The 23,137-nt window shown below is 34.6% G+C and overlaps 1 protein-coding gene across 10 annotated transcripts in view; it reads left to right on the top strand.

The window, feature by feature from the left end:
• The window catches only part of EXOC1 (exocyst complex component 1), a 54,528-nt gene extending 31,662 nt beyond the window's left edge, over positions 1-22,866 (top strand). For 2 of the 10 annotated variants that reach the window (XR_015165397.1, XR_015165395.1), the window contains 11 exons: positions 589-694; positions 5,037-5,081; positions 6,362-6,525; positions 7,091-7,198; positions 8,574-8,650; positions 9,169-9,397; positions 13,209-13,392; positions 15,693-15,892; positions 18,257-18,451; positions 20,769-21,154; positions 22,485-22,866. Coding sequence is in view for 6 of the 10 variants with exons in the window: in XM_086405688.1 (XP_086261814.1) it covers positions 589-694; positions 5,037-5,081; positions 6,362-6,525; positions 7,091-7,198; positions 8,574-8,650; positions 9,169-9,397; positions 13,209-13,392; positions 15,693-15,892; positions 18,257-18,451; positions 20,769-20,921 (1,461 nt within the window). In the remaining 4 variants the exon portion in view is untranslated. Of the gene's footprint in view, positions 1-588; positions 695-1,725; positions 1,753-5,036; positions 5,082-6,361; positions 6,526-7,090; positions 7,199-8,573; positions 8,651-9,168; positions 9,398-13,208; positions 13,393-15,692; positions 15,893-18,256; positions 18,452-20,768; positions 21,575-22,484 lie in introns of those variants that run through there. The other 8 variants (XR_015165398.1, XR_015165396.1, XM_086405688.1 and 5 more) reach the window with 4 other exon arrangements.
• Positions 22,867-23,137: the final 271 nt, after the last annotated feature.

Here is a 23,137-nt window from a genome sequence, read left to right as displayed (position 1 = left end):
GAAGACTCTTGAGAGTCCCTTGGACAGCAAGTAGATCCAACCAGTCAATCCTAAAGGAAATCAGTCCTGAATATTCATCAGAAGGACTGATGCTAAAACTGAAACTCCCAATATTTTGGCCACCTGATGCGAAGAAGTGACTCACTGGAAAAGACCCTGATGCTGGGAAAGATTGAAGGTGGGAGGAGAAGGGGACGACGGAAGATGAGATGGTTGGATGGCCTCACCAACTCAATGGACATGAATTTGAGCAGGCTTTGGGAGTTGGTGATGGACAGGGAAGCCTGGCGTGCTGCAGTCCATGGGGTTGCAAAGAGTTGGACATGACTGAGCAATTGAACTGAACTGAATGTATAAAAGTGAAAATGTGAGTTTGATTATTCAACTTCATATTTTTATAAATTGTTAATATTATGATGCCAGTTCAGTTTTTTAAAAGATGGAAAATAGCCTTCTTATGTCCTCTGAAATGCATCAAATATTTTAAGACCACAAATTCAAAATAAGCACAAAGGATATGGGGGGATTGAGAAATGGAAATTGTCATATTTGTTTTATTAATGAGTATGTGTTGTTTTCACTTTTAAGAATTACATGGATTATTTATCACGACTCTATGAGAGAGAAATTAAAGATTTCTTTGAAGTTGCAAAGATCAAGATGACTGGCACAACTAAAGAAAGCAAGAAGTTTGGTAAGCTTAGGCATCTCAGTCCCCTTGTTTGTTTTCTATTCTATTAAAAATTGCTTTATTTGTGACAAATAATTTTAAGACTTTTTAGACAAGATGGAAGGAGATACAATAGAATTAGTAAAAGAATAAATCTAATGCATTGGTTTATAGGTTTTTCATGGAAAAAGTATGTCTCTAAATAGTTACTTTTACTGATTAAAATTCTGCAGTATGTGAATTTGACAGCAATTGTAAATACATGCCATGTCTCATAAAAGTACAGTGCACCTCATATCCGCAGATGCGGAACCCGTAAATGTGGAGGACCACCTATGGGACTTGAGCGTCCATGGATCTTGATATCCACGACAGGTGCTGGAACCAACCCTGCACAGATACCAGGGACAACTGTATATAGTCACAGAAGAAGCAGTTGGCCAGAAAATGAAGTGCAGTCTGGTAGAGAAAGTACTAGATTAAGAGACATATGTTGAAAGTTCAGTTTCTGATTTCCTAAAAGACCTTTTATAACAGTTGGAGGCAAGTCTGTGATCTCTTAAGTCATTGCACTCCACAAGGAGGTGAAAGTGATTCCTAGCTTCTTACTTCTCACTGGCTATTTTGAATCAAAAAGAAAGTTTCTAAGTGTTTTCTCCCCTGTGAAGGGGCTATACAAATGTCACCAAAGTTTCTCCTGTAATTATACTTTATTTTTCTGAAGAGTTATTTTTGAAACAAGAAGTTTTTTTGTTGCTTCTAAATATGTTAAATAAACAAAAAACTTGATTTAAAAGGATAACCAGTGAAAGTATCAAGTTGCAAGGAAATGATTTGCCGAGGCCACATTCTGCTCTTGCATGTACCCATCTCTGGACTTCTTTTTGGATGGAGTTCTGTGCCTATTGGAGTCAAAACCTGGCCTTAAAGGGCTACAGTGTGTCCTCTGTGTCTGCATAGTTCCCCTTTAGAACCATGAGTTTAGCATTTGCTTGTTGAAAGGAGCCTGTGCCCTGATTGAAATTGATAGTTCATCTTTCCATTCTTTTCTTTAGGACAAAGAAGACTATCTTTAGTAGTGGGTAATTATTTTGTGATTCACTGGTTTGTGGTTTTTTTTTTTTAATACAACACTAATATATTGGTGATACTAGTTCAGATTTTTTAAATGGTTTGAATCTGTGTATTATACTTTGGTAAAGATACTGATAAAAATATTGGGACAATAGGCTTTTGGAAACAGAAATGCTAACTCATCCTAAAGGTTAATTGTTCTTAAACAGTGTGTTTATATCCTTGTTAATGTTTCACCATGGATATGTTAAATCAATTTTTCTTTTTAGTAAACAACATATTAATACAGTTACGTGTTTAATGTTTTCATTTAGTATATTTGTCATCACTTGTTACTGCAATAAAAGGGAAATCTTTCTAAAACTACCTCCTTGGGAGGTTATTAATGGCCACTATCATAATATTAATTTATCAAGCCTAAGATTCTCATTGAGATAAATGACATAATTGAAATATAATTTAAATCAAGTACAATAGTATCTTAGTGGTATCATTGCATTAACCTAAAACCTTGATTTTTTTTCTTATCCCTTGAAGTTCTTAAATTATCTTGTTAAAAAAATTTTAATTAACCTAAGACAAGTTTAGAAGATACTTTTAAAACAGGGTTAAAATTACATCTCTTGTATGTATCTATTAAGCAATAAGGAATAGGAGAGTAACCAAAAAATTACAGTTTCTATTACTTTGATGTTATCAGTTACAAGAAAAGAAAAACTAAATAATAAACAGAATTCAGAGGATAAAAACTATTTTGTTCATCTTTGAAAATGTAACTTGTTGGTCAACATTTAAAAATAAATTTCAAGTAAATACAAATGACTTCAGAAGTTCTAAATAGGTAGAATGTAAACTTTTTAAAGATACCTTTTCAAGGATTCAAATTATGTTTAAATCAGTTCTTAATAGTAATTACAATTAAAAGGGAAACCTAAAATTTGGGGAAGATAACTTTTCAGTGGATCAAAATTAAGTAATTATGAATAAAATTTAAATTTGTTTTGTTTTTTCCTTGCTCTGAAAACGCTGCATCGTAGATACTAATAAGAATAGAAAGTCAGATTGAATGTGTTTTACAAAAGGAAATTGTGTAGACAAAATATAATCGTAGAGATTTAGGGGAATTCTCTCTTTTTGAACCATTCTTTACTCAAGTCTTTAACATTTACTTAGTTCAGATAATTTAAAATAATGTTAAAATGCCAGTAAACTACTTTTTCTTTGTGGTAAGGTTTTTATAAAGTCTTTGCCTTTTTTAGATCTGAAGGTTTACCCTGATATCTTCAGAGGTGTGAGATTGTCCCCCCAAGATTGATACTTTGGTGTTTTTTCTTTTGTGCTCCTCAGATGTACTTAATGAAAAGACAGGCAAAGGATATTTAGTAATAATTTTTTAAATCGCTCATTTTTTTCTTTCTACTACTAAGATAAGACACACATGTGTTAGTTGAGCCCATTTACATAATAACTTCCTTATCTTTATTAACCCAAAACTTAAAAAATGATATGCCAGAAACTTTTTTTTTCAGTGTTTCTCCACTAAATTAAGAAATCTTGTTGATTCCAAAGAGAGTCTTGAACACAAGACTAAATTCAGTCCTGACTGGAAGATTCATTCAGTAAATATTTATTAATTACCTATTATATGATAAGCCGGAGAAGGCAATGGCACCCCACTCCAGTATTCTTGCCTGGAAAATCCCATGGATGGAGGAGCCTGGTAGGCTGCAGTCCATGGGGTCTCTACGAGTCGGACACGACTGAGGACTTCACTTTCACTTTTCACTTTCATGCATTGGAGAGGAAAATGGCAACCCACTCCAGTGTTCTTGCCTGGAGAATCCCAGGGACGGGGGAGCCTGGTGGGCTGCTGTCTATGGGGTCACACAGAGTCGGACACAACTGAAGTGACTTAGCATAGCATAGCATTATATGATAAGCACTGCTCGGTACTGAGAATGCAGCATAAGCAAAGACCCTACCCTCTTGATGCTTATACTCTAGCAGAAATTGTTTAAGGATATTTAAAATTTATCGGAATATTGTTACTTCTTGCTGATAAATAATACAGACTTTTTTATGAGTCCAAATAGGGCACTAGTAGTATTTATTAACTACTTTAAAAAAGAAAAATATATGCAGCATTAGGCTTTGCTCTGAAACTGGTGAGCTTAGTAGAGTGACACCTTAAGGCCACCAGAAGGTACTGTTCAGATTGACCAGCTAGTGGCTCCAGCGCATCCCTCCCTACTGGTCGCTGTAATGTCCAGCCTTATCATTTCATATTCCTTTAAACTTCAGGCAGACAAGGCTGGGAAGATTTACATGTTTTTTGCTGTGGCAAATTAGTAGTTTATACTCGAGCTTTTGCCTAGCGATAGCAGCTATCACTATCCCTGTTTGGCAGGAGTTGACACATTGTTTTCTATTTCTTAAATATTTCTAGAGTTATATTCATTAATTTTCTGTTTTATTCTGTAATTTCTTTCTTTGCCTTTCAAATTAGCTTCTCATTTGGGTTTAGAATGTTTCACAAGACGATCTCTACAATTGATCTAACAAATACTAAAGAGAGGTTTTAGATAAAGGAAATACCAGATGACTCTGAAAGAGCTCCAGTTCCCACATTAGACCTGTTGGCTCAGCTTTACCCTTCTACCTACCCATCTCCCAATAATTAGTATTTTGATACATATGTTTTATTCTGTGTTCACAGAGCCAGTTAAGTTACTAAATATTTTAGCTTATTATTCTAAAATGGTTTTAAAACCCCACTCATAATTTTTTTATCAGAGGGAGTATAAAATTATTTAGTACAGTGGAGATTCCTTCCAAGAGCTTTCAGTGAATACAGGATTGTTAATGCATTTAATGTTTAAATGTGCAACTTCATTCTACTAAATTTTCACTGTATTAAATTATTTACTTGAACTCTGTTTTCTTCAGAAATCAGAACTTGCAAGTATAGTCTTTAAATTTAAGTACATCAGCTTAGGAGATTTAAAAACATCATTTAAAAGTGTGGGGGAGGTTTACAAATGTAGATATTTTTACCTGAATATTTGCATAAAATAGTACATTAAAAGACTAGTAAAGTCTTTTCTCTCATGTAATTTCTCAAGCAGTAGCTGACCAACTAAACATACGTTGCATCTCTCGTTACTTGATGCTCATGGTTCTTTGCATGTGTCTTTTAAACTAGAGCTTTAACTTCCTCTTGTGCATGGTTTGTGCAAATTGCAGTTTATTAACTTGTCTTTGTCTTTGATGCTTGCAACCTAATCCATCACAGCTACACTGCCTCGAAAAGAAAGTGCTGTCAAACAGGAAACAGAGAGTGAGTATGCTTAGTGTATTAGTAGGTATTCTCAATGCATGTTTGTTTAATGTCTAGAAATTAGTTACTTATCTTGAAAAAAGTTACACCAGAAATATTGATTGCTCTGGGTTGCCAGGTATTGATGAAAGAAAACCAACAGAAAGGAAGTGGTATGACTACATCCAAGAAATATGTAATATGGTTAAACATGTATGGTGGGTAGTCAGAAATTTATATAAAGTCTTAACCATTATACTTTTGTTTTCAGGCTGTGTTTAGAAACTATAAAATTTCTTGTATGTGTGGTCAGATTTTGCATAATGAAGCCAAAGTTTGTCTCTAACTAACTATATATCATATTTTTTATCACTTATTTTATTATTTGTCCCTTCTGACCATTAGCAAATAATACAGGTTAGCTGAGAAATAGTCAAGAAGAATAAAAATGTTTTACTGTTTAAATTTAATTCTGAATAAAAATATCACATTTGCTTGTAAAAATAAAATCCTTTAATTATTTGATGTATGTAGGATATTGTCCAGACATATTGTTCTCATTTTTCCTCATGGCTATTATGGATACCTGTGTTTATACCTAAACTCAGATGTCCCTTATTAATATAGTTAATACCGTATGTGTTATATTTTAGTTGTATTTTAAATACAACAAATATTCAGGGTTTTTTTTTTTTTTTTTCTTTTCATTTTGTTTAGTTTTTAAAAGAACTTTAATCAGTTCACTTGCTGAAAAAACAAGTGTCTGAGTTCAGGAATGTATTGAGTCATGTGTAATTGACATTTTTAGTAGGGCAAAAATAATTGAGTGTTGGTAGTTTCATATGGTTCAGCCTAATATGTTGATTTAATGTAGAGGCAAATAACATTGGAATATGGCAGTTTTTTTCTAGAAATACAATCATCATGTTAGCTAGTATTCTAGGGGATCAGTGACTTTCATCCATAGTCATATCTTCTGAGTGGAAAAGAAATCCTCATCTACTTTAGAAAAATCATCAGGCAACTGTAATGAGACTGGGCAGGGTACAGTGTGATCTTTAAGATCCCTTTCAGTCTTATTCTGTGATTCTGTATGATTTCACCTATCTTTACATATGCTCAGAAGTAGAACACAAATCTTAGTGAAAGAGAAAGACACTCTACATCCTTTTCATATGGTAGAGTTGTGCCCTAACTAATATGAGCCCTGGAAGACCAGGACAGTAGAAGAGAGCCCTGATTTATGCCATGGATCTTTTATTCATGAAGGTCACAACTTTTAAAGTTTTATCATTTCTTAGGTCTTCATGGAAGTTCCGGGAAATTAACTGGATCTACTTCTAGTCTAAATAAACTCAGTGTTCAGAGTTCAGGGAATCGCAGATCGCAGTCATCTTCCTTGTTGGATATGGGAAACATGTCAGCCTCTGATCTCGATGTTGCAGACAGAACCAAATTTGATAAGGTAAAATAAAATAACACATGTTTCTTAAACATTACTGTCAGTTTTCTAGCACCAGTTTGTTATTGCTTTCATTGTGTTAAAAGATTTGGGCTATATTGACTCTTTTAATTATCCATGTCTTACTTTCCATTTCTGAATCTAAAAAAAAAAAAAAAAATACTGGTCAAATGGCAACTGAAATGTGATTCATCAATTAAATGACATAACAGCTTTATTAAAATTTGTTATAAATCATAAAGAGCTTGCATTGCCAATCCAGTTATTTGAGTGACTACAAAGAGGAAACAACTTTTATGAAGCTAAATTGTTTATAAATAGTTTTATCTCTATGTTCCTCTTTTCAGATTCCAAGTGAATAATTGTTGTCAGTTTTGTTTTAGGTATGTTCTGACCCTGTTATGCCTCATTAATACTGCGTTGTCCTGTCAATCTTGGAAGTATTTGTTTGGGGGATTCCATTAAGATTATAGATAAAGCTTCCCTGGTTGCTGGAGAAAAGTAAATGGGGAATGTTATTTTAAGCATTTTGTTCAGTTCTTTGTAGGATCATTTTGGTTTTCTTCAGATCTTTGAACAGGTACTGAGTGAACTGGAGCCCCTGTGTCTGGCAGAACAAGACTTCATAAGTAAATTTTTCAAACTACAGCAACATCAGAGTATGCCTGGAACTGTGGTATGGGTGACATTTATTTATTAGCTCATATTTATGCTCTGTATCATAATTAGCTTAATCAATATGTTGTCATAATTTCAATATCAGAACAGAAAACATTTACATTGTAAGGATATTTAAAATAATTTTTATCATACAAGATAATAAAAAAAGGGATAGGGTTTGGGCATCTAATCTAATATTCTAGACTATCTTAGGCCTAAACATTCTCCAAATTGATGAGTGGGGGAAATGTCTAAGTTTACTTGGCAAAATATATTTTTAAAGAGCGAATGTATTGTTTTAGTGATCAAGAAAAAGTAAATAGAATTTAAAAAATTAAAAAATTATGTTTTAATGTATATTTGTTGTTATTTAGTCGCTAAGTTGTGTCCAACTGTTTGCGACCCCGTGGACTATATAGCCCACCAGGTTTCTCTATCCATGGGATTTCCCAGGCAAGAATACTAGAGTGGATTGCCAGTTCCTTCACCAGGGGATCTTCCCAACCCAGGAATTGAACCCGTGGCTCCTGCATTGGCAGGCAGATTTCTTTACCGCTGAGCCACCAGGGAAGCCCCCGTGGTCTTAAAAAAATAAATGAAAGCAAGAAAGAAAAAAATGGTGAGGCCTCAAATCAGAATCTTTCTTACGGCTTTCTTACTATGAGACCTTAAACTAATTATTTAATCCCTATTTTTCCTCATCTGTGTAATGGGTATAATAATGCCTATTGAACATGGCTCTCTGGTAGCATAATGTAAGAAAATAAAATGAGACATTTGCTAGAGTATTTTAAAGAACTTAAAAGCACAATGCAAATCGAGTGGTTTTTTAAAAATTAAGATGATCTTTAAAAGAACCAACATATAAAAACAGTCCTCAAATGACTGAGAAATTAAGTCTTTCAAATGGTTAAGGGATTTGTTCTTATAGATGGTATTGCTAGTAAATTTGTTAGTTTCTATAAGAACTTCTGGCAGCATTTTTTATGCTCGAGTTTTATTAGAATGATTTTAATTTTCAAAATTCTCCCTTGAACACGTTCCTAGATGTTTTCAGCTCTTTATTAAGTTGCCCTCTCATTCCTACACTCCCTCTGAGTCTCCTCTACCTTTCTCTCCCCCCCCCTCCCCCCCCCCCCCCGAAATGTGCTCACACACAAACACAACTTCTCATTCTCGGGTAAAATCTAAAAACAAAGCTTTTCCTGAACATTCTGAAACAACATATTAAATTATATAATTTCATTGATAATACTACCTTTAAAAATCATTATTTCTCATAATATATTCTCTCCTAAGAATTTTAAGACTGAGCAGGCTATTGCTATATAAACTAAACTCGTCAATTTGTTAGTCTTTTATTATGTAAAGTACCTGAATAATTTTTGCAGACTGAAGCAGAGGACACAGATGGAGGAACTTTGTCACGGCAACATAATGCTGGCACACCACTGCCTGTTTCATCTGAGTATGTGTTTGTTACTATCTGTTATTTATTGTAAAAAAAAATAAACTTTCAATTGAGCAGAAAGGAATACTGCCCAGTGAGGAGTCCAGATTTCTGTCCATAACTGACAACACTCGGAGCACCGATCTGTGTGCCCAGTGTCTTACAGAACATCTCAGTGAAGTAAAATTGGTGCTATTTATGGCTCTTCGGCTTTTCTTTGCTCTTGTAATCACACAAATGCAGTCAATTTTGATGTTTGCTGGTAGGAAGTAGCATTTGAATTGTAGTGTATTTCTCAGAAATCACAAAGCACATTTCAGGACCCATTTCTACAAAGGACAACGTTATTTTGAGTGATAAAATGCAACCTCAAAAAAATATGTTTATATTGGAAACCATTCTAGAATAATTAACTATTTGGACAGTGTTAGTTGAAATATCAAATTTTAGTCATTTGTGTATACTGAGGGGATTAAAGTTAAAGGTGAATACACCTGAAGCTTGTAATAACTTTTCTGTTTTGTATTTCTGAACAGGAAAGATATGATCCGCCAAATGATGATTAAAATATTTCGCTGCATTGAGCCAGAACTGAACAACTTGATTGCATTAGGAGACAAAATCGATAGCTTTAACTCCCTTTACATGCTAGTCAAAATGAGTCATCATGTGTGGACTGCACAAAACGTGGACCCTGCTTCTTTTCTGAGTACTACATTGGGAAATGTTTTGGTGACTGTCAAAAGGAACTTTGACAAATGTATTGTAAGTTGAGTTTTTTTTTTTTCCCCAATAACTTAGAACTCTTAACCATTGTAAAATATCTGTGTGTGTGTGTGTGCGTATGTATATATATATATATATATTTAAAAGATTTCCAGCTTTCCACCAGGGGATCTACTGTTCATATCCCCCAAGCCTTGAAGCAAGGTATTGGCTGCAATATACAGGAGCAGGGTTAGTTGGATGGTGCTGTGCCAAGTAGTATCCCATCTACACTGTGAATCATGGCAAGTTCTGGAGTAGCTGACATAGAGGCAGCAGTTATTACACTTGAGATCCACTAAGTAACTGAAATCCCAGTTGACTGATTAGTGACCATAGATTTAATGAAACAACTGAAACTTGAATTTATTGTTTTTCTTCTTTTAACATATTACAATAGGATAATTAATATTTGGATTATTTAAGTTGATTAAAGTATTTTTTTTAGTTTAATAGCTTTAGTCATATTGCTTTAAGAATAAATTGTTCTTATGACAACTTTTGGCAGTTATCATTTTTCTCCTTCTAATAGGAAAAAAATCATTAACTTTATTTTTTCTGTTAGGTTTTGGTAAGCTCATAGATATGAACAGGATTGGGCCAGGTTCTAAAAAGAGTTTCATTTTACTAATATATTTAGTATTAATATGTGAAAGTAGGTATTTATCATCTGAATTATTCTACTATGTAACCTCTAAATTAAATCCAGTGCTTGAATAGCCAGAGAATAATGAGTGAGTGAAAGTCGCTTAGTCATGTTTGAGTCTTTGTGACTCCATGGTCTGTAGCTTGCCAAACTCCTCTGTCCATGGAATTAACCAGGCAAGAATACTGGAGTGGGTAGCCATTCCCTCCAGGGGATCTTCCCAACTCAGGGATCGAACCCAGGTCTCTCTCTTTGCAGGCGGATTCTTTACCAGCTGAGCCACCAGGGAAGCCCATAGAATAATGAGAGAATAATAAAAATATTAAGGGTAATTAAAATCCACATCATCTTTTATACTTTTTAAAAATAATATTTACTGATTTCTGAAAGTTTAAAAGCCATCCGTAGAAACTTAAATGTCACCTCAACAGACTTGTTAACCCTCCTTCCCCTCCAAATGATTACACTGGCATTTGAAATATTATGAAATTTGGCCACTTATCCTCTTCCCTACTCAGCTTTCTTCAGAAGTGATGATAAACCTGTAAGGTCTGATTGTAAGCTGATAGCCAAAAGGAACATAAAGAATTACTAAAGTCTAAGATACTGAGTCCCATGTGACATAGAATAAGAATAGCTAGGACACTAATCATGAGAACACTATACATTTTTAGACTATGAAGATTTTGTTGCTCTTATCAGTGAAATAAAACTATTATATGAAACTTGAATATAATATATCTCAATCCAGTTGAATGTAATTATTAAAAGTGTAAGATATAATAGTGTCAGGTAGATGTAGACATGGGTTCAGATGAAGTGCTTAGCACATTGCCTGGTACAGAACAAGAGCTCGTAACTGACCGCTTGTAATGGTGATGATGGTGACAGTAGTGAAAGTGAGGTCGCTCAGTCGTGTCTGACTCTTTGCGACCCTATAGACTGTAGCCTACCATGGTCCTCCATCCATGGGATTTTCCAGGCAACAGTACTGGAGTGGGGTGCCATTTCCTTCTCCAAAGGATCATCCCGACCCAGGGATCGAACCCAGGTTTCCCACATTGTAGGCAGATGCTTTACCATCTGAGTTACCAGGGAATAACAGTAGTAATAATAGTTTGCTGAAGAATATTCATGTTACTCTCAAAACTGGGAAGTGAAGAAATTTAGTAAAATTAACCTAGACAAAGGTATAAAGTCATCTTTTTTTCCTAAATTGCATGTATTTCTGAAAGATTTTGGAGAAGGCAATGGCACCCCACTCTAGTACTCTTGCCTGGAAAATCCCATGGACGGAGGAGCCTGGTAGGCTGCAGTCCATGGGGTTGCTAAGAGTTGAGTACGACTGAACGACTTCACTTTCACTTTTCACTTTCATGCATTGGAGAAGGAAATGGCAACCCACTCCAGGGTTCTTGCCTGGAGAATCCCAGGAACGGGAGAGCCTGGTGGGCTGTCGTCTATGGGGTTGCACAGAGTCGGACACGACTGAAGTGACTTAGCAGCTGAAAGATTTACCTTTTGTCACTAAAGGGAGAAGGATGGTTCCTTCTGTTGGTTGTCATCAATCTGTTTCTTATTTTAACTCAAGTCTTTTCACAGTGTCCAGTCAGTTGTGTGTGCTCAGTAAGTGTTACATGTTTTGGTACTTGGGACAAGATCTGGACCTGAGGCATACGTTGAAAAAGTAGTGAATGGTTCTGTGTGTATTGAGCCAAAGAATGAATGTCAGACAACTGCAGAAAGTGGAATAGATAGCATCTGAATTTAGTACTTTCATCTGGTGGCCAAGCCCAAAGTGTTCTTCAAGGAACAGGGCTAAAAAGATTAGCCTACCAAGAACTAGAGATAAAATTAGAAACATATCAAGTAGTACCAGGCTGGACACTGCACTCCAGTGCATTTCTTACCTGCATTTACTTTTCTTTTTAGGATTCCTCACACTATAGTGATGTGGTTTTGTACTCTTTAACCTTTGTAAATGATATGATGTGGGTGTCTCTTCCTTATTGTATATTCTTGCCTTTTTTGTCGTAGATTAATTAACCATAGAAGGATGGGTTTATTTCTGGGCACTCTGTTCCATTGATCTACATGTCTGTTTTTGTACCAGTACCATATTGTTTGATGACTATAACTTTGTAGTATAGTTTGAAATCAGGGAGCATAATACCTCTGATTTTGTTCTTCTTTCCTGAGCTTGCTTTGGCTATTATGATCTTTTGTGTTTCCGTACAGGTTTTAGAATTATTTGTCCAACTTGGATTCCTTTTATTTATTTTTCCTGTCTGATTGTTCTGTCTAGGACTTCCAATACCATATTGAACAAAAGAACAATTACTTTTCTAATCTCTACATGTCATATGGTTTTCAGGTTATACCCCCAGAATCTCAGCACAATGAAATTTTAGGTAGGAGTTGAAAATGATTCAACACTTTGGCAATGTACTTCTTACTGGGGATAGAACTAGATTCCCTGGAAGTACACAGAATCGTAATTGATTATTTTGAACCAAAGTGTCTATTCTGTCTATATGTCTATTTGTAACTTGTATCCATCTTACACAAGTACTTTGCTATACAGATTTAGAGTAAACAACTAATAGATACATGGAAAACTATATAATGCAAATCCACAGTAGAAATACCTATTCTCCTTCTCTGTTCTCATACCCCCAAAATATAGAACTTCTCTATCCAAACGAATTTTAGGCTGTTGAGATTTGGAAATGGTTGTGGTTCTCAACTTGACTATATAGCCACCAACCAGAAATAATCTTGAGAGATCCTGTGTGTGCTCTGGTATCTGCTCTGCCCCAAAATGGGCAATCACTATATACTTACCTTTTATAAATGGTAGAAGTGTTCATTGGTTGTTTTTACTTTAAACAAAGACCTGATGTTCACAAGCTTTGAGTGCATTTTGTTTTGAATAATTTGGATTTTTTTCCTTGATTTTAGTTTCTTAAATAATATATATGTACTTTTTAATCTCTAGAAATAGTTTTTCTTAGTTATCCATATTGTATTAATCTTTGATTAGTAAATGTCCAAAATGTTCTAGGTATTACATCATGCCTTTGTGGTATATATATTTGCTTTTAATTGTATGTTCTTTCTAGGTTGCTTAGCTATTTTTCTCCCTTGTTTTCTGCCTAACTTTAGAGTAACCAAATAAGGCAAATGGAAGAAGTAAAGATCTCAAAGAAGAGTAAAGTAGGAATTCTCCCATTTGTTGCTGAATTTGAAGAATTTGCTGGACTTGCAGAATCAATCTTTAAAAATGCTGAGCGTCGTGGAGATCTAGATAAAGCATATACTAAACTTATCAGAGGAGTATTTGTTAATGGTAAGCTTTTGTTACATTATGAAGAAGTTTTTGGTGGTGGTTTTCTTTATTTCTGGTATTTTTGGTTGGTTGTTTTCATTATTTCTGATTAAGTTAGAAGTTGGGGGACAGATGTGTTCATTATTTTCCATAGTCTATAGTCTTTTTTGTTTTCTGAAATTAAAGATTTCTTAAATTTGAAAATCAAACAGTATGTAAAACCCATTTGTATTTACCAGGAACTACTCATATTTTAGGGTTCATATGGGCTATCACTATGTAAATTTTAAATTCATTTTTTAAACACAAAAATGACCTCGTGGATTACATTTGCATTTTAGCAAGAGTCTTCTCGAGATGATCAACAGTGATGTCTGTATGTGTGTGTGCTTAGTCACTCAGTCATGTCTGACTCTTTGCAACACCATGGACTATAGCCCACCAGGCTCCTCTGTCCATGGGATTTTCCAGTCGAGAATATTGGAATGGGTTGCAATGCAATCTGCCAGGGGATCTTCCCAACCCCAGGATCAAACCCAGGTCTCCCACATTGCAGGTGGATTCTTTACCATCTGAGCCACCAGGGAAGCTCAAGAATACTGAAATGGGTAGCCTATCTCTTTTCCAGGGCATCTTTCCGAGCCAGTAATTGAATCTGGGTCTCCTGCATTGCAGGCCAATTCTTTACCAGTCACTTCAGTCGTGTCCGACTCTGTGTGACCCCGTAGACGGCAGCCCACCAGGCTCCCCCATCCCTGGGATTCTCCAGGCAAGAACACCGGAGCGGGTTGCCATTTCCCTCTCCAATGCATGAAAGTGAAAAGTGAAAGTGAAGTCGCTCAGTCTTGTCCGACCCTCAGCGACCCCATGAACTGCAGCCCACCAGGCTCCTCTGTCCATGGGATTTTCCAGGCAGAAGTACTGGAGTGGGGTGCCATTGCCTTCTCTGAGCTGAGCTACCAGGGAAGCCCAAATTAATGCTAAAATAGTGTAATTCATCATCTATGTCACATCATACAGTTAAGTTACAGAAACAGTGTGGATGTGTTTAATTTGAAATAAATGATCTGACTGCATCAATTCAGGAATTTTTAAAGCTAAAAAAATGACAAAAATAGAATTATCTCAACAGTTACAGATAATACATTTTTGGTGGAAACAGATTTAGGGGAAAGATGATAAATTATATGATTGAATGTTTATATAGTTGATATTTCTTTTAAAATTCAAAGTAGCTTTGCTTTGTCTGATTATAAAGTAGTATATGCTCATTACATACCCCCCCAAATCAGCAAACTGACTTTAAAAATCAAGAAGAAAGTAAAGGTAATTTGTAATCTCATCATACAAAGGTAACATTTAATTTTTACCTGTCTAAACTTTTCAGTATATCTCTCTCCCTGGTATATATGCACATACGGTGTGTTCTCTAATTTTAAAATGTTTTATCATACCTTACACACTGTTTTGGAACCTGCTAGACTCTATGATTCTAGTGTCTTTCCTTGTCTACTAATGTAGATAACCATAATCACTTTTAATGATTACATAGAGTTACATCTTTCATTATTTACTTAGCAGATCTTCTGTTACCAGGCATTTGGTTTGTTTCCAGTTTTCTGTGTATTTCTGTATATTGTCCAATAATTTCCCTAGGATCAATTACTAGAAATAATTACTGGGTCGAAAGTTTTGTGTCTGTCTGTTGAGTTTCTGCCAAATAACCACACAGGAAGATTATACCTGTTTAGTCCTTTGAGCATTTGGTGAAAGTTTCTATCACATCTGCCTCGATACCCAGTATTTCTCAGTATTATCAGTCTTGTTATCCTTCATTAACCTAGAAGGATATAAATCAGTTTTGCTTATGGTATGTTTTACTGTGTAAGAGCTTCCAAATTATATGTCAAGTTTATTCATCTTTCTCTTTATGACTTCTAAGTTTTGGGTCATTCTTAGAGAGTTCATACTGTCACAGAATTATTTTTTTAATTAGGATTATTTTTCTTAATACTTAAGATTGCATTCATTTATTTGCTTTTAACATTTTAAGCACCTGAACAATTTAGAATTTGTTTGGCTAAAAGATGTGAAATAGGAATCTAAATTTATACATATATGTATATATATGACTGTTTTAGAATGATATTTTATTTAGGTTTAGGTTGATCCTTCAATACAGTATGTTTTATTTGATTAAGTCCAGAAATGTGCTTACTTCTTAAACTTATAAATGAAAAAAATCATGCAATTTTTCCATAGCTAAATGTGGTCATATTCATACCAGGGTATTGTTATATTTTTTTGCATTTTTGTTTTAGTGGAGAAAGTAGCAAACGAAAGCCAGAAGACCCCTAGGGATGTAGTCATGATGGAAAACTTCCACCATATTTTTGCAACACTTTCACGTTTGAAAATCTCATGTCTAGAAGCTGAAAAAAAAGAAGCCAAACAAAAATACACAGATCACCTTCAGTCTTATGTCATATACTCTTTAGGACAACCTCTTGAAAAACTAAATGTAAGCATATTTTCATTCAGTATATTTTTCCTGGTTTTGAACCTGTGTTTACATGTGAGTAACACAACAGACATTTGTTTTAAGTTTGCTCATTCATTGGTGCAGGAGGATAAGGAAGGATGGACTGAGATACTGAAGTTGCTCAGACACTGCTAGAGTTTTATATACATTATTTCTTTTAATTCTTGTAAACCATGATGTGGGGTAAGATAGCATTATCCTTGTTTTACAAATGAAGAAACTGAAAGTAAATAAAAGGTTAGCAAAGCAGGGGGATTAACCATAGATTTAGCCTTTTCCATTATACCAGTCTTCCATTTCTTACCTCATAAATGGCTAACCTTTATCCCTAGCTCAGATGAAGATTTTGAAAACTCTATCAAGATATAAAGAAAATAAAAAATTGTTTTATTCATTGCCTTTTCTTTATCCTTCCTTTCTTGATTTGTCATTTCCCAGAGCAAATCTGATCTTTAAACATGAGAAATGGTAGTTTTAGAGAACTTTGCAACATAGTAGAAGCTTAAATGGACCCTTCTAACAAATTATGTCCACAGTGTGATTAGTCATCTTCTATGTTTTGAAATTAGAGGCAAATAAAAATTGTCTATCTGTTGTCAAGCAATTCAAATGCAGAACCAGTGCCTTATAAACTGAAGAACAGACAGATATTCCTTTAGGGTAAAGGGTCTGTCTCACACCTAAAGCCTGCATGATAACGTAACTGCAACATAAAGGAACTTCCTTTGAAATCAAATTTAAAGCAGAAACATTGATAAATTCTTTATTATTTAACATTGTTATAGAAGCTCTAGCCAATGCAGTAAGACGGAAACATAAAGATATATAAAAAGAGAATCATACTGGAGTGGATTGCCATTTCCTCCTCCAGGGAATCTTACCAACCCAGGGATCGAATCCGTTTTTCTTGTGTCTCCTGCATCTGCAGGCAGAGTCTTTGTGACTGCGCCACCTGGGAAGCCTTCAGGGTTATAATTACCTGTATATAATATGTTGAGGTTATTTTATCTGGTAAAGTAAAATAGGTTTTTTAACCTAGTCAAGATATATATATATATCAAAAAACAATTTGTTTCCTATATGTTATAATAACCAATTAAAAATCTGTATAGAAAAATAAAAACAATCTGTGTAGAAAAAAATTTTTAAATATCCAGAACAGATTTGTCTAAAAAATTATTATTAAAAATGTAATAATTTAATGAAGAATAAATAAATAATTGCTAAGAAAATTTTAGAGAATAGTAGTGAGGGGATTTGACTTGTATTAAATCCTGTTGTACTCAAGTAAAGACTTGCCAATCAATATGCATGTTAAAAAACAAATTACACTTAAAAGGCAACCTGAGAAGAATATAACAGCACAATAGTCAGTATACTTAATATAAAAGACCTTTTTAAAATCAATCAGGAACCACTAAGATCCCAATATAGAAATGGTAAGAGTTCTGAATGTACTTACTGAGCATATGAAAAGCAGATAAACTTCATTTCTAGCTGAAGAATATTGAAATGAAATGCAAACCTTTCTTACTTTTTTTTTGGCTACACCACTTGGCATGTGGGATCTTAGTTCCCCCTCCCATCTCTCCACCGGGGATCCAACTCATGCTGTCTGCATTGGAAGGGCAGAGTCTTAACCACTGGACTGCCAGGAAAGTCCTACTTTTCAAAATGACAAAGGTTTTTTTTAATTATGATAATGCTGATGATAGTATGATAAGATAAAATAGTCTCATATACTGCTGACAGAAGTATAAAGTGATTGAAGTTTCCTGGGAAGCAATTTGTGTATATGAAGAATCTCCAGAATACTTAACAATTACACTCCTCAACTGAGGAATTATAGTCCTAGAAATTTATGCTGGACAGTCATCAATAATGTGGGTAAATACCTATGTATGAAAGTTATTTATAACTGTGTTTATAATAGATTTTGTTTTTGATGAATAGATTTTGCCAACTTCAAGAAAAAAAGTAAAAAATATTAAATACTTAATACTGGAGGAATGAATAAACATAGTATAGTCATTGGATGGAACATGATGCAGCCATTGAAATATATACTTTGGGGAAAACATAAAATATTAAATGAAAAATGTAGCATACAAAATTATAATCTCATTTTCATACTCACACATCAAAAGACTAGAGGGAAATCTAGTCTTTTGACAGTGCTTATCTCTGAGTAGCTTGATAATAGCTGATTATTATTTTATCCTTTATATTTTCACACACTGATTTTTACACAGTGAATATATACTATTTTGTAATCAGATTTTTTTTTATTTAAGTGGTAATGAGAGCTGTTCTTAGCCATTGTTTCTTTTCATTTCCTTGAAGCATTTCTTTGAAGGTGTTGAAGCTCGGGTAGCACAGGGTATAAGAGAGGAGGAAGTGAGCTATCAACTTGCGTTTAACAAGCAAGAACTCCGAAAAGTTATTAAAGAGTATCCTGGAAAAGAAGTGAAAAAAGGTCTCGATAACCTCTACAAGAAGGTTGATAAACATTTATGTGAAGAGGAGAACTTACTTCAGGTATGCTTTAGTTCTTTTAACCTACCTAGATTGCACATCCTTATATATATCTATTTCCCCCAAAATATTCCTCTAGAAATGCTACACATTTTCTAATTTTAGTGCAGGAGAAAAGCGCCATATAAAATGCAGACAAGATTAATAAATTGTGAGGAAGAGAGGAATATTTATACAAGTTTATATGGCTATCTCTGTGTATTTTATATTTCTGTTGTATCGTTTTGAGACATTAAGTTGTTTTGCTTTTGTTTGGGGATGGGTTTTTCATTAACTTTTTGTGTTTTGTTTTACTTTGGAGGGTAGTAAGGGAATGGAATGATGTATGGTACGGTGGAGTGATTCTGAGCATAGGAGCCTAGATATGGGTTCATAATCTGCCTCCAGGTAAAGCTACCTGGTTTAGAGCAAGTTAGTTAACCTCTCTGAGCCTCAGTTTCCTTATTTGAAAAGCAGAAATAATACCTCTACTCTGTAGGTGGGCACTAATATTATTTCCATTGCCATTTTATACATGTGAAAATCAGAGCTTAGAGAGGTAGAGTAATGTGACCATGATCCCATACTTAATGTATGATAGAGTCAGATTTAAACCTCAGTTAGAAATGAGTAAGAATTACTCTGACTTTAGCATCATGGAAGGCTTCCTGAAGGAAAGCATTTATGTTAGTCTCTGGAAGTCAGATACTAACTTAACAGATAAAGTAGAAGTGGCATTCCCAGTGGAAGAAATACTGTGAGCTAAAAGAAGATAAGCAAAAAGTGTAAGTAAAGCTGTTTAGTAAAATAGTCTTAAGCTGACTATTAGGAATTTAAGATTTGTGACATTTAAGATTTACAAGGAAAAATCCTAGAAGGCACTCTTTGAACTGGCAGATAGAAATGGTGTTCGTTCATAGTACCCACCCTCACCAGGTTGTCATGAGACTTAATAGAATAATACATACATAAAGCACTTTGTACTGTGCTGATATGAAATAAGTCGAATAAATGTAAACTATTGATATTACTAATATGTCAGTGTGTGTGTGTCAAATTCTGTCTTGATAGTTGTCTAAAGTTTATTTTTTTATGGGACTGTTCATTCGTTTGCTTTTTTTTGACTGAAATATTTTTGATTTACAGTGTTGTTGATTTCTGCTTATATCTCTCGGCATTTTAGTTTCCACTTCCCGATTATAGAATCCTTTGATTGCTCATGATTAGTCTGACTCATCTTGGTGTCCTCCATGTCATCAAGAAGTGTTTTGCATCGTTAATTTTAGATAAAGAAATTAAACCCTTCATCTGATGTGAAATTTCATTTAATCCTTAGTCTTATTTCATACATAGTTGTACATAGCCACATCTGTGTTGGATATTGGAACAGATACAATAACAGCTAAAATGTAATAAACATTACTGTGTCGAACACTATTCTGAGCACTTTACATACATTCACTCATTTAATCTCATTTGAACCTGTGAGGAAGGTATTATTATCACTACCCAGTTTATAGATAAGGGGCTTGAGGCACAGAAGAGTGGTGTAATATACTCAAGGTCACTTGAGGAGTTAGGAATCTCGCTTCAGAATGTACATTCTTAACTGTTGTTGTTCAGTCACTTAGTCCTGACTCTGTGACCCTATGGACTGCCGCACACCAGGCTTCCCTGTCCTTCACTCTCTCCCAGTTCAATTCAACTCAGTCATATCTGACTCTTTGCGACCCCTTGGACTGCCCAGAGTTTGCTCAAATTCATGTCCATTGACTCAATGATGTTACCTAACCATCTTATCCTCTGCCACCGTCTGTCTTCTCTTCCCACCCTTAATCTTTCCCAGCATCAGGGTCTTTTCCAGTGAGTCAGCTCTTCGCATCAGGTGGCCGAAATATTGGAGCTTCACCTTCAGCATCAATCCTTCCAATGAATATTCAGGGTTGATTTCCTTTAGGACTGACTGGTTGGATCTCCTTACAGTCCAAGGAACTCAAGAATCTTCTCTAGCAGTTCGAAAGCATCAATTTTTTGGCACTCAGCCCTCTCTATGGTCCAAGTCTCACATATGTACATGACTACTGGAAAAACCATAGTTTGACTCTATAGACCTTTGTCAGTGAAGTGAAGTTTTTGCTTTTTAATATGCTTTCTGGGTTTGTCATAGCTTTTCTTCTAAGGAGCAAGCATCTTTTAATTTCATGGCTGCAGTCACCGTCCACAGTGATTAACTATTATGCTATCCTAAATGCTTAGAATATGTCTTGACAATATTTCTACATTCTTGTTTACGTATTATTTCCATTTGTAGTTTAGTGACTCTTACTTTCATTGTTTATAGGTGGTGTGGCACTCCATGCAGGATGAATTTATTCGCCAGTACAAGCATTTTGAAGGTTTGATAGCTCGCTGTTACCCTGGATCTGGTGTTACAATGGAATTCACTATTCAGGACATTCTGGACTATTGCTCCAGCATTGCACAGTCCCACTAAACCTTATAAAAGAAGAAAAGATAAACAAAAAGTAACACTCTGAATACACCAGACACTATTCAGAAATACCAAGCAACCATTTTGAGAACTCAGACTTGAAGTTTTACGTATCACTTAATGTCAAACAAATGGGTAATGCGTGCATGCTCAGTGTGTCTGACTCTTTGCAACCCCATGGACTGGAGCCCACCAGCTTCCTCTGTTCATGAAATTTTCCAGGCAAGAATACTGGGGTAGGTTGTCATTTTCTTCTCCAAAATGAATCATACCATACCACATATATTCAAGAGCAAAACTACCAACCTATGTGGCAGTTTTGTTCGCCCAGTAGGTTGTGTACTAACAAAGCATTTATCTCATCATAAATGCCTTCATCATTTTTCTACTACTGAACAGAAAATTTTCCTTTATTGTCTTGCTTCTTGTATTTGGGAGTGGTCATCCTATGTAATTCATTGAGAATTCTTCAGCTTTCAGTAATTCAGTATTGGTTACAAATCATGTAACTACTAAAATACTGTATCGAATTTTTCCTTCTGAATAACTAATGTTTATATGGATAAGGCTCTTGTGAAGATCAGTTGTAAACTTGAATTTTGAGGATCACGTGATTCTGTGTAACAGTCCGAAATACATTTTCCAAAAAGTTGAAATGTGGTAATATTATTCTTAAATTTATCATGTGCTTCATTTGTATGAAAGCAAGTTCTTAAAATCAATATATAAGAATTATTACATGTCATTTACCGTAAAACATAGTCAGTGGTACTCAGGACTGAGAATCACTGCCATAAAGAGACTCGTGTCCTTAATGCATAAACACAAAGACCCTATCAATACATTGGCTTCATTTTTTTTTTTTAACATTTATTTTTGGTTACATCAGGATCTTCATTGTAGCCTGTGGGCTTCTCTCTAGTTATGGCGCTCAGGCTTAGTTGTCCCATGGCATATGGGATCCCAGTTCCTAGACCAGGGATCAACCCACATTCCCTGCATTGGAAGGCGGATTCTTAACCACTGGGCCACTAGGAAAGTCCCTCAGTACAGTTTTAATAGCAAAAAATTGCAAATAATCCAACTTCCCATTAATAATAGATGGATAAATTAAGGTATATTCATTATTTGCCAATACAGTAGTGAAAATTAGTGAATTTTGTCTACAAAAGATAGTGCAGATAAATACCAGGAAAATAATGTCAGGTTTAAATAAAAAGAAGTCAATCACGGAATGTATACCATATGATTCTAATAATATAAAAGTTCAAAATAAGTAGTATTTAGAGTTACAAGTGTGGTATAACTGAGAAAAAGCAAGGAAATGATCATAAAATTCTGGAGTGATTAGAGACCAGAAAGGGAAGATTATGGTATCTAGCAGGGGCAGGATTTTAAAGGTATATTATTTTACTTAAACTGGGCAGTGGCTACATAGATTTCATTGTACTATGATACTTTATACCTTACACATACCTTATAAATCTTATTTTATGTTAGCTCAACATTCAATTTAAAAGCAAAATCAAACTCATATATGTGTGTATATATTCTTTATTGACATAGGAAAAAACCTTAACATTTGTAGATGATCTGGAGCCAAAGAAGATCCAAGGTTGGTTGGATTGCTCAAGGTTCAAGCCAGGTATTATCAGAGCTGATATTCCACACAACGGTGACCTCCCTCTCAAGAATGTTACAGACATAAATATATTTAAACATCTAAAGACCAAACATTGTCTAGTATTTCTGTTAACAGGCCAAGGTTAATTTTACCTGACGTGGTATGGCTCTTATTTAAAGAAAAGGCAGATAGCAAAATACTTCTTAGAAAAGAATCCAAAAAAGTAAGCACCTCAAATAACAAAATTATCTAAATAACTGGATAGAAATTTTGAGAAAGTAAGATATACATGATTCCTATTAAAGATATACATTGGTTAATTAATATGTCTCAGTTCATATTTGTGTTAGTATCTGTTTATTCTAAGGAATTAGAAACTAACAGTTTAATACATACAGCTTTTCAAAATTAAATAATAAGATGTTTTGAATGAAAAAAGAAAAGGCAGTGGATGACTCTAATCAGCTACAATTTTTTAGATCTTAGAGATCTATAATATTGTATGCTACAGATGGGATAGGAAAAGAGCAACATATGATAACTTAGAGAATATAAAGAAATGAAAAAGTGCTGAGAAAGCAAAAATGGCTATGCC

Source organism: Bos grunniens, chromosome 6 (genome assembly GCF_055505025.1).
Source record: "Bos grunniens cultivar Pamir isolate PY7600 chromosome 6, Bosgru_T2T1.0, whole genome shotgun sequence".
NCBI lineage: Eukaryota > Metazoa > Chordata > Mammalia > Artiodactyla > Bovidae > Bos > Bos grunniens.
This window is presented reverse-complemented; position numbering and strand designations above follow the sequence as displayed.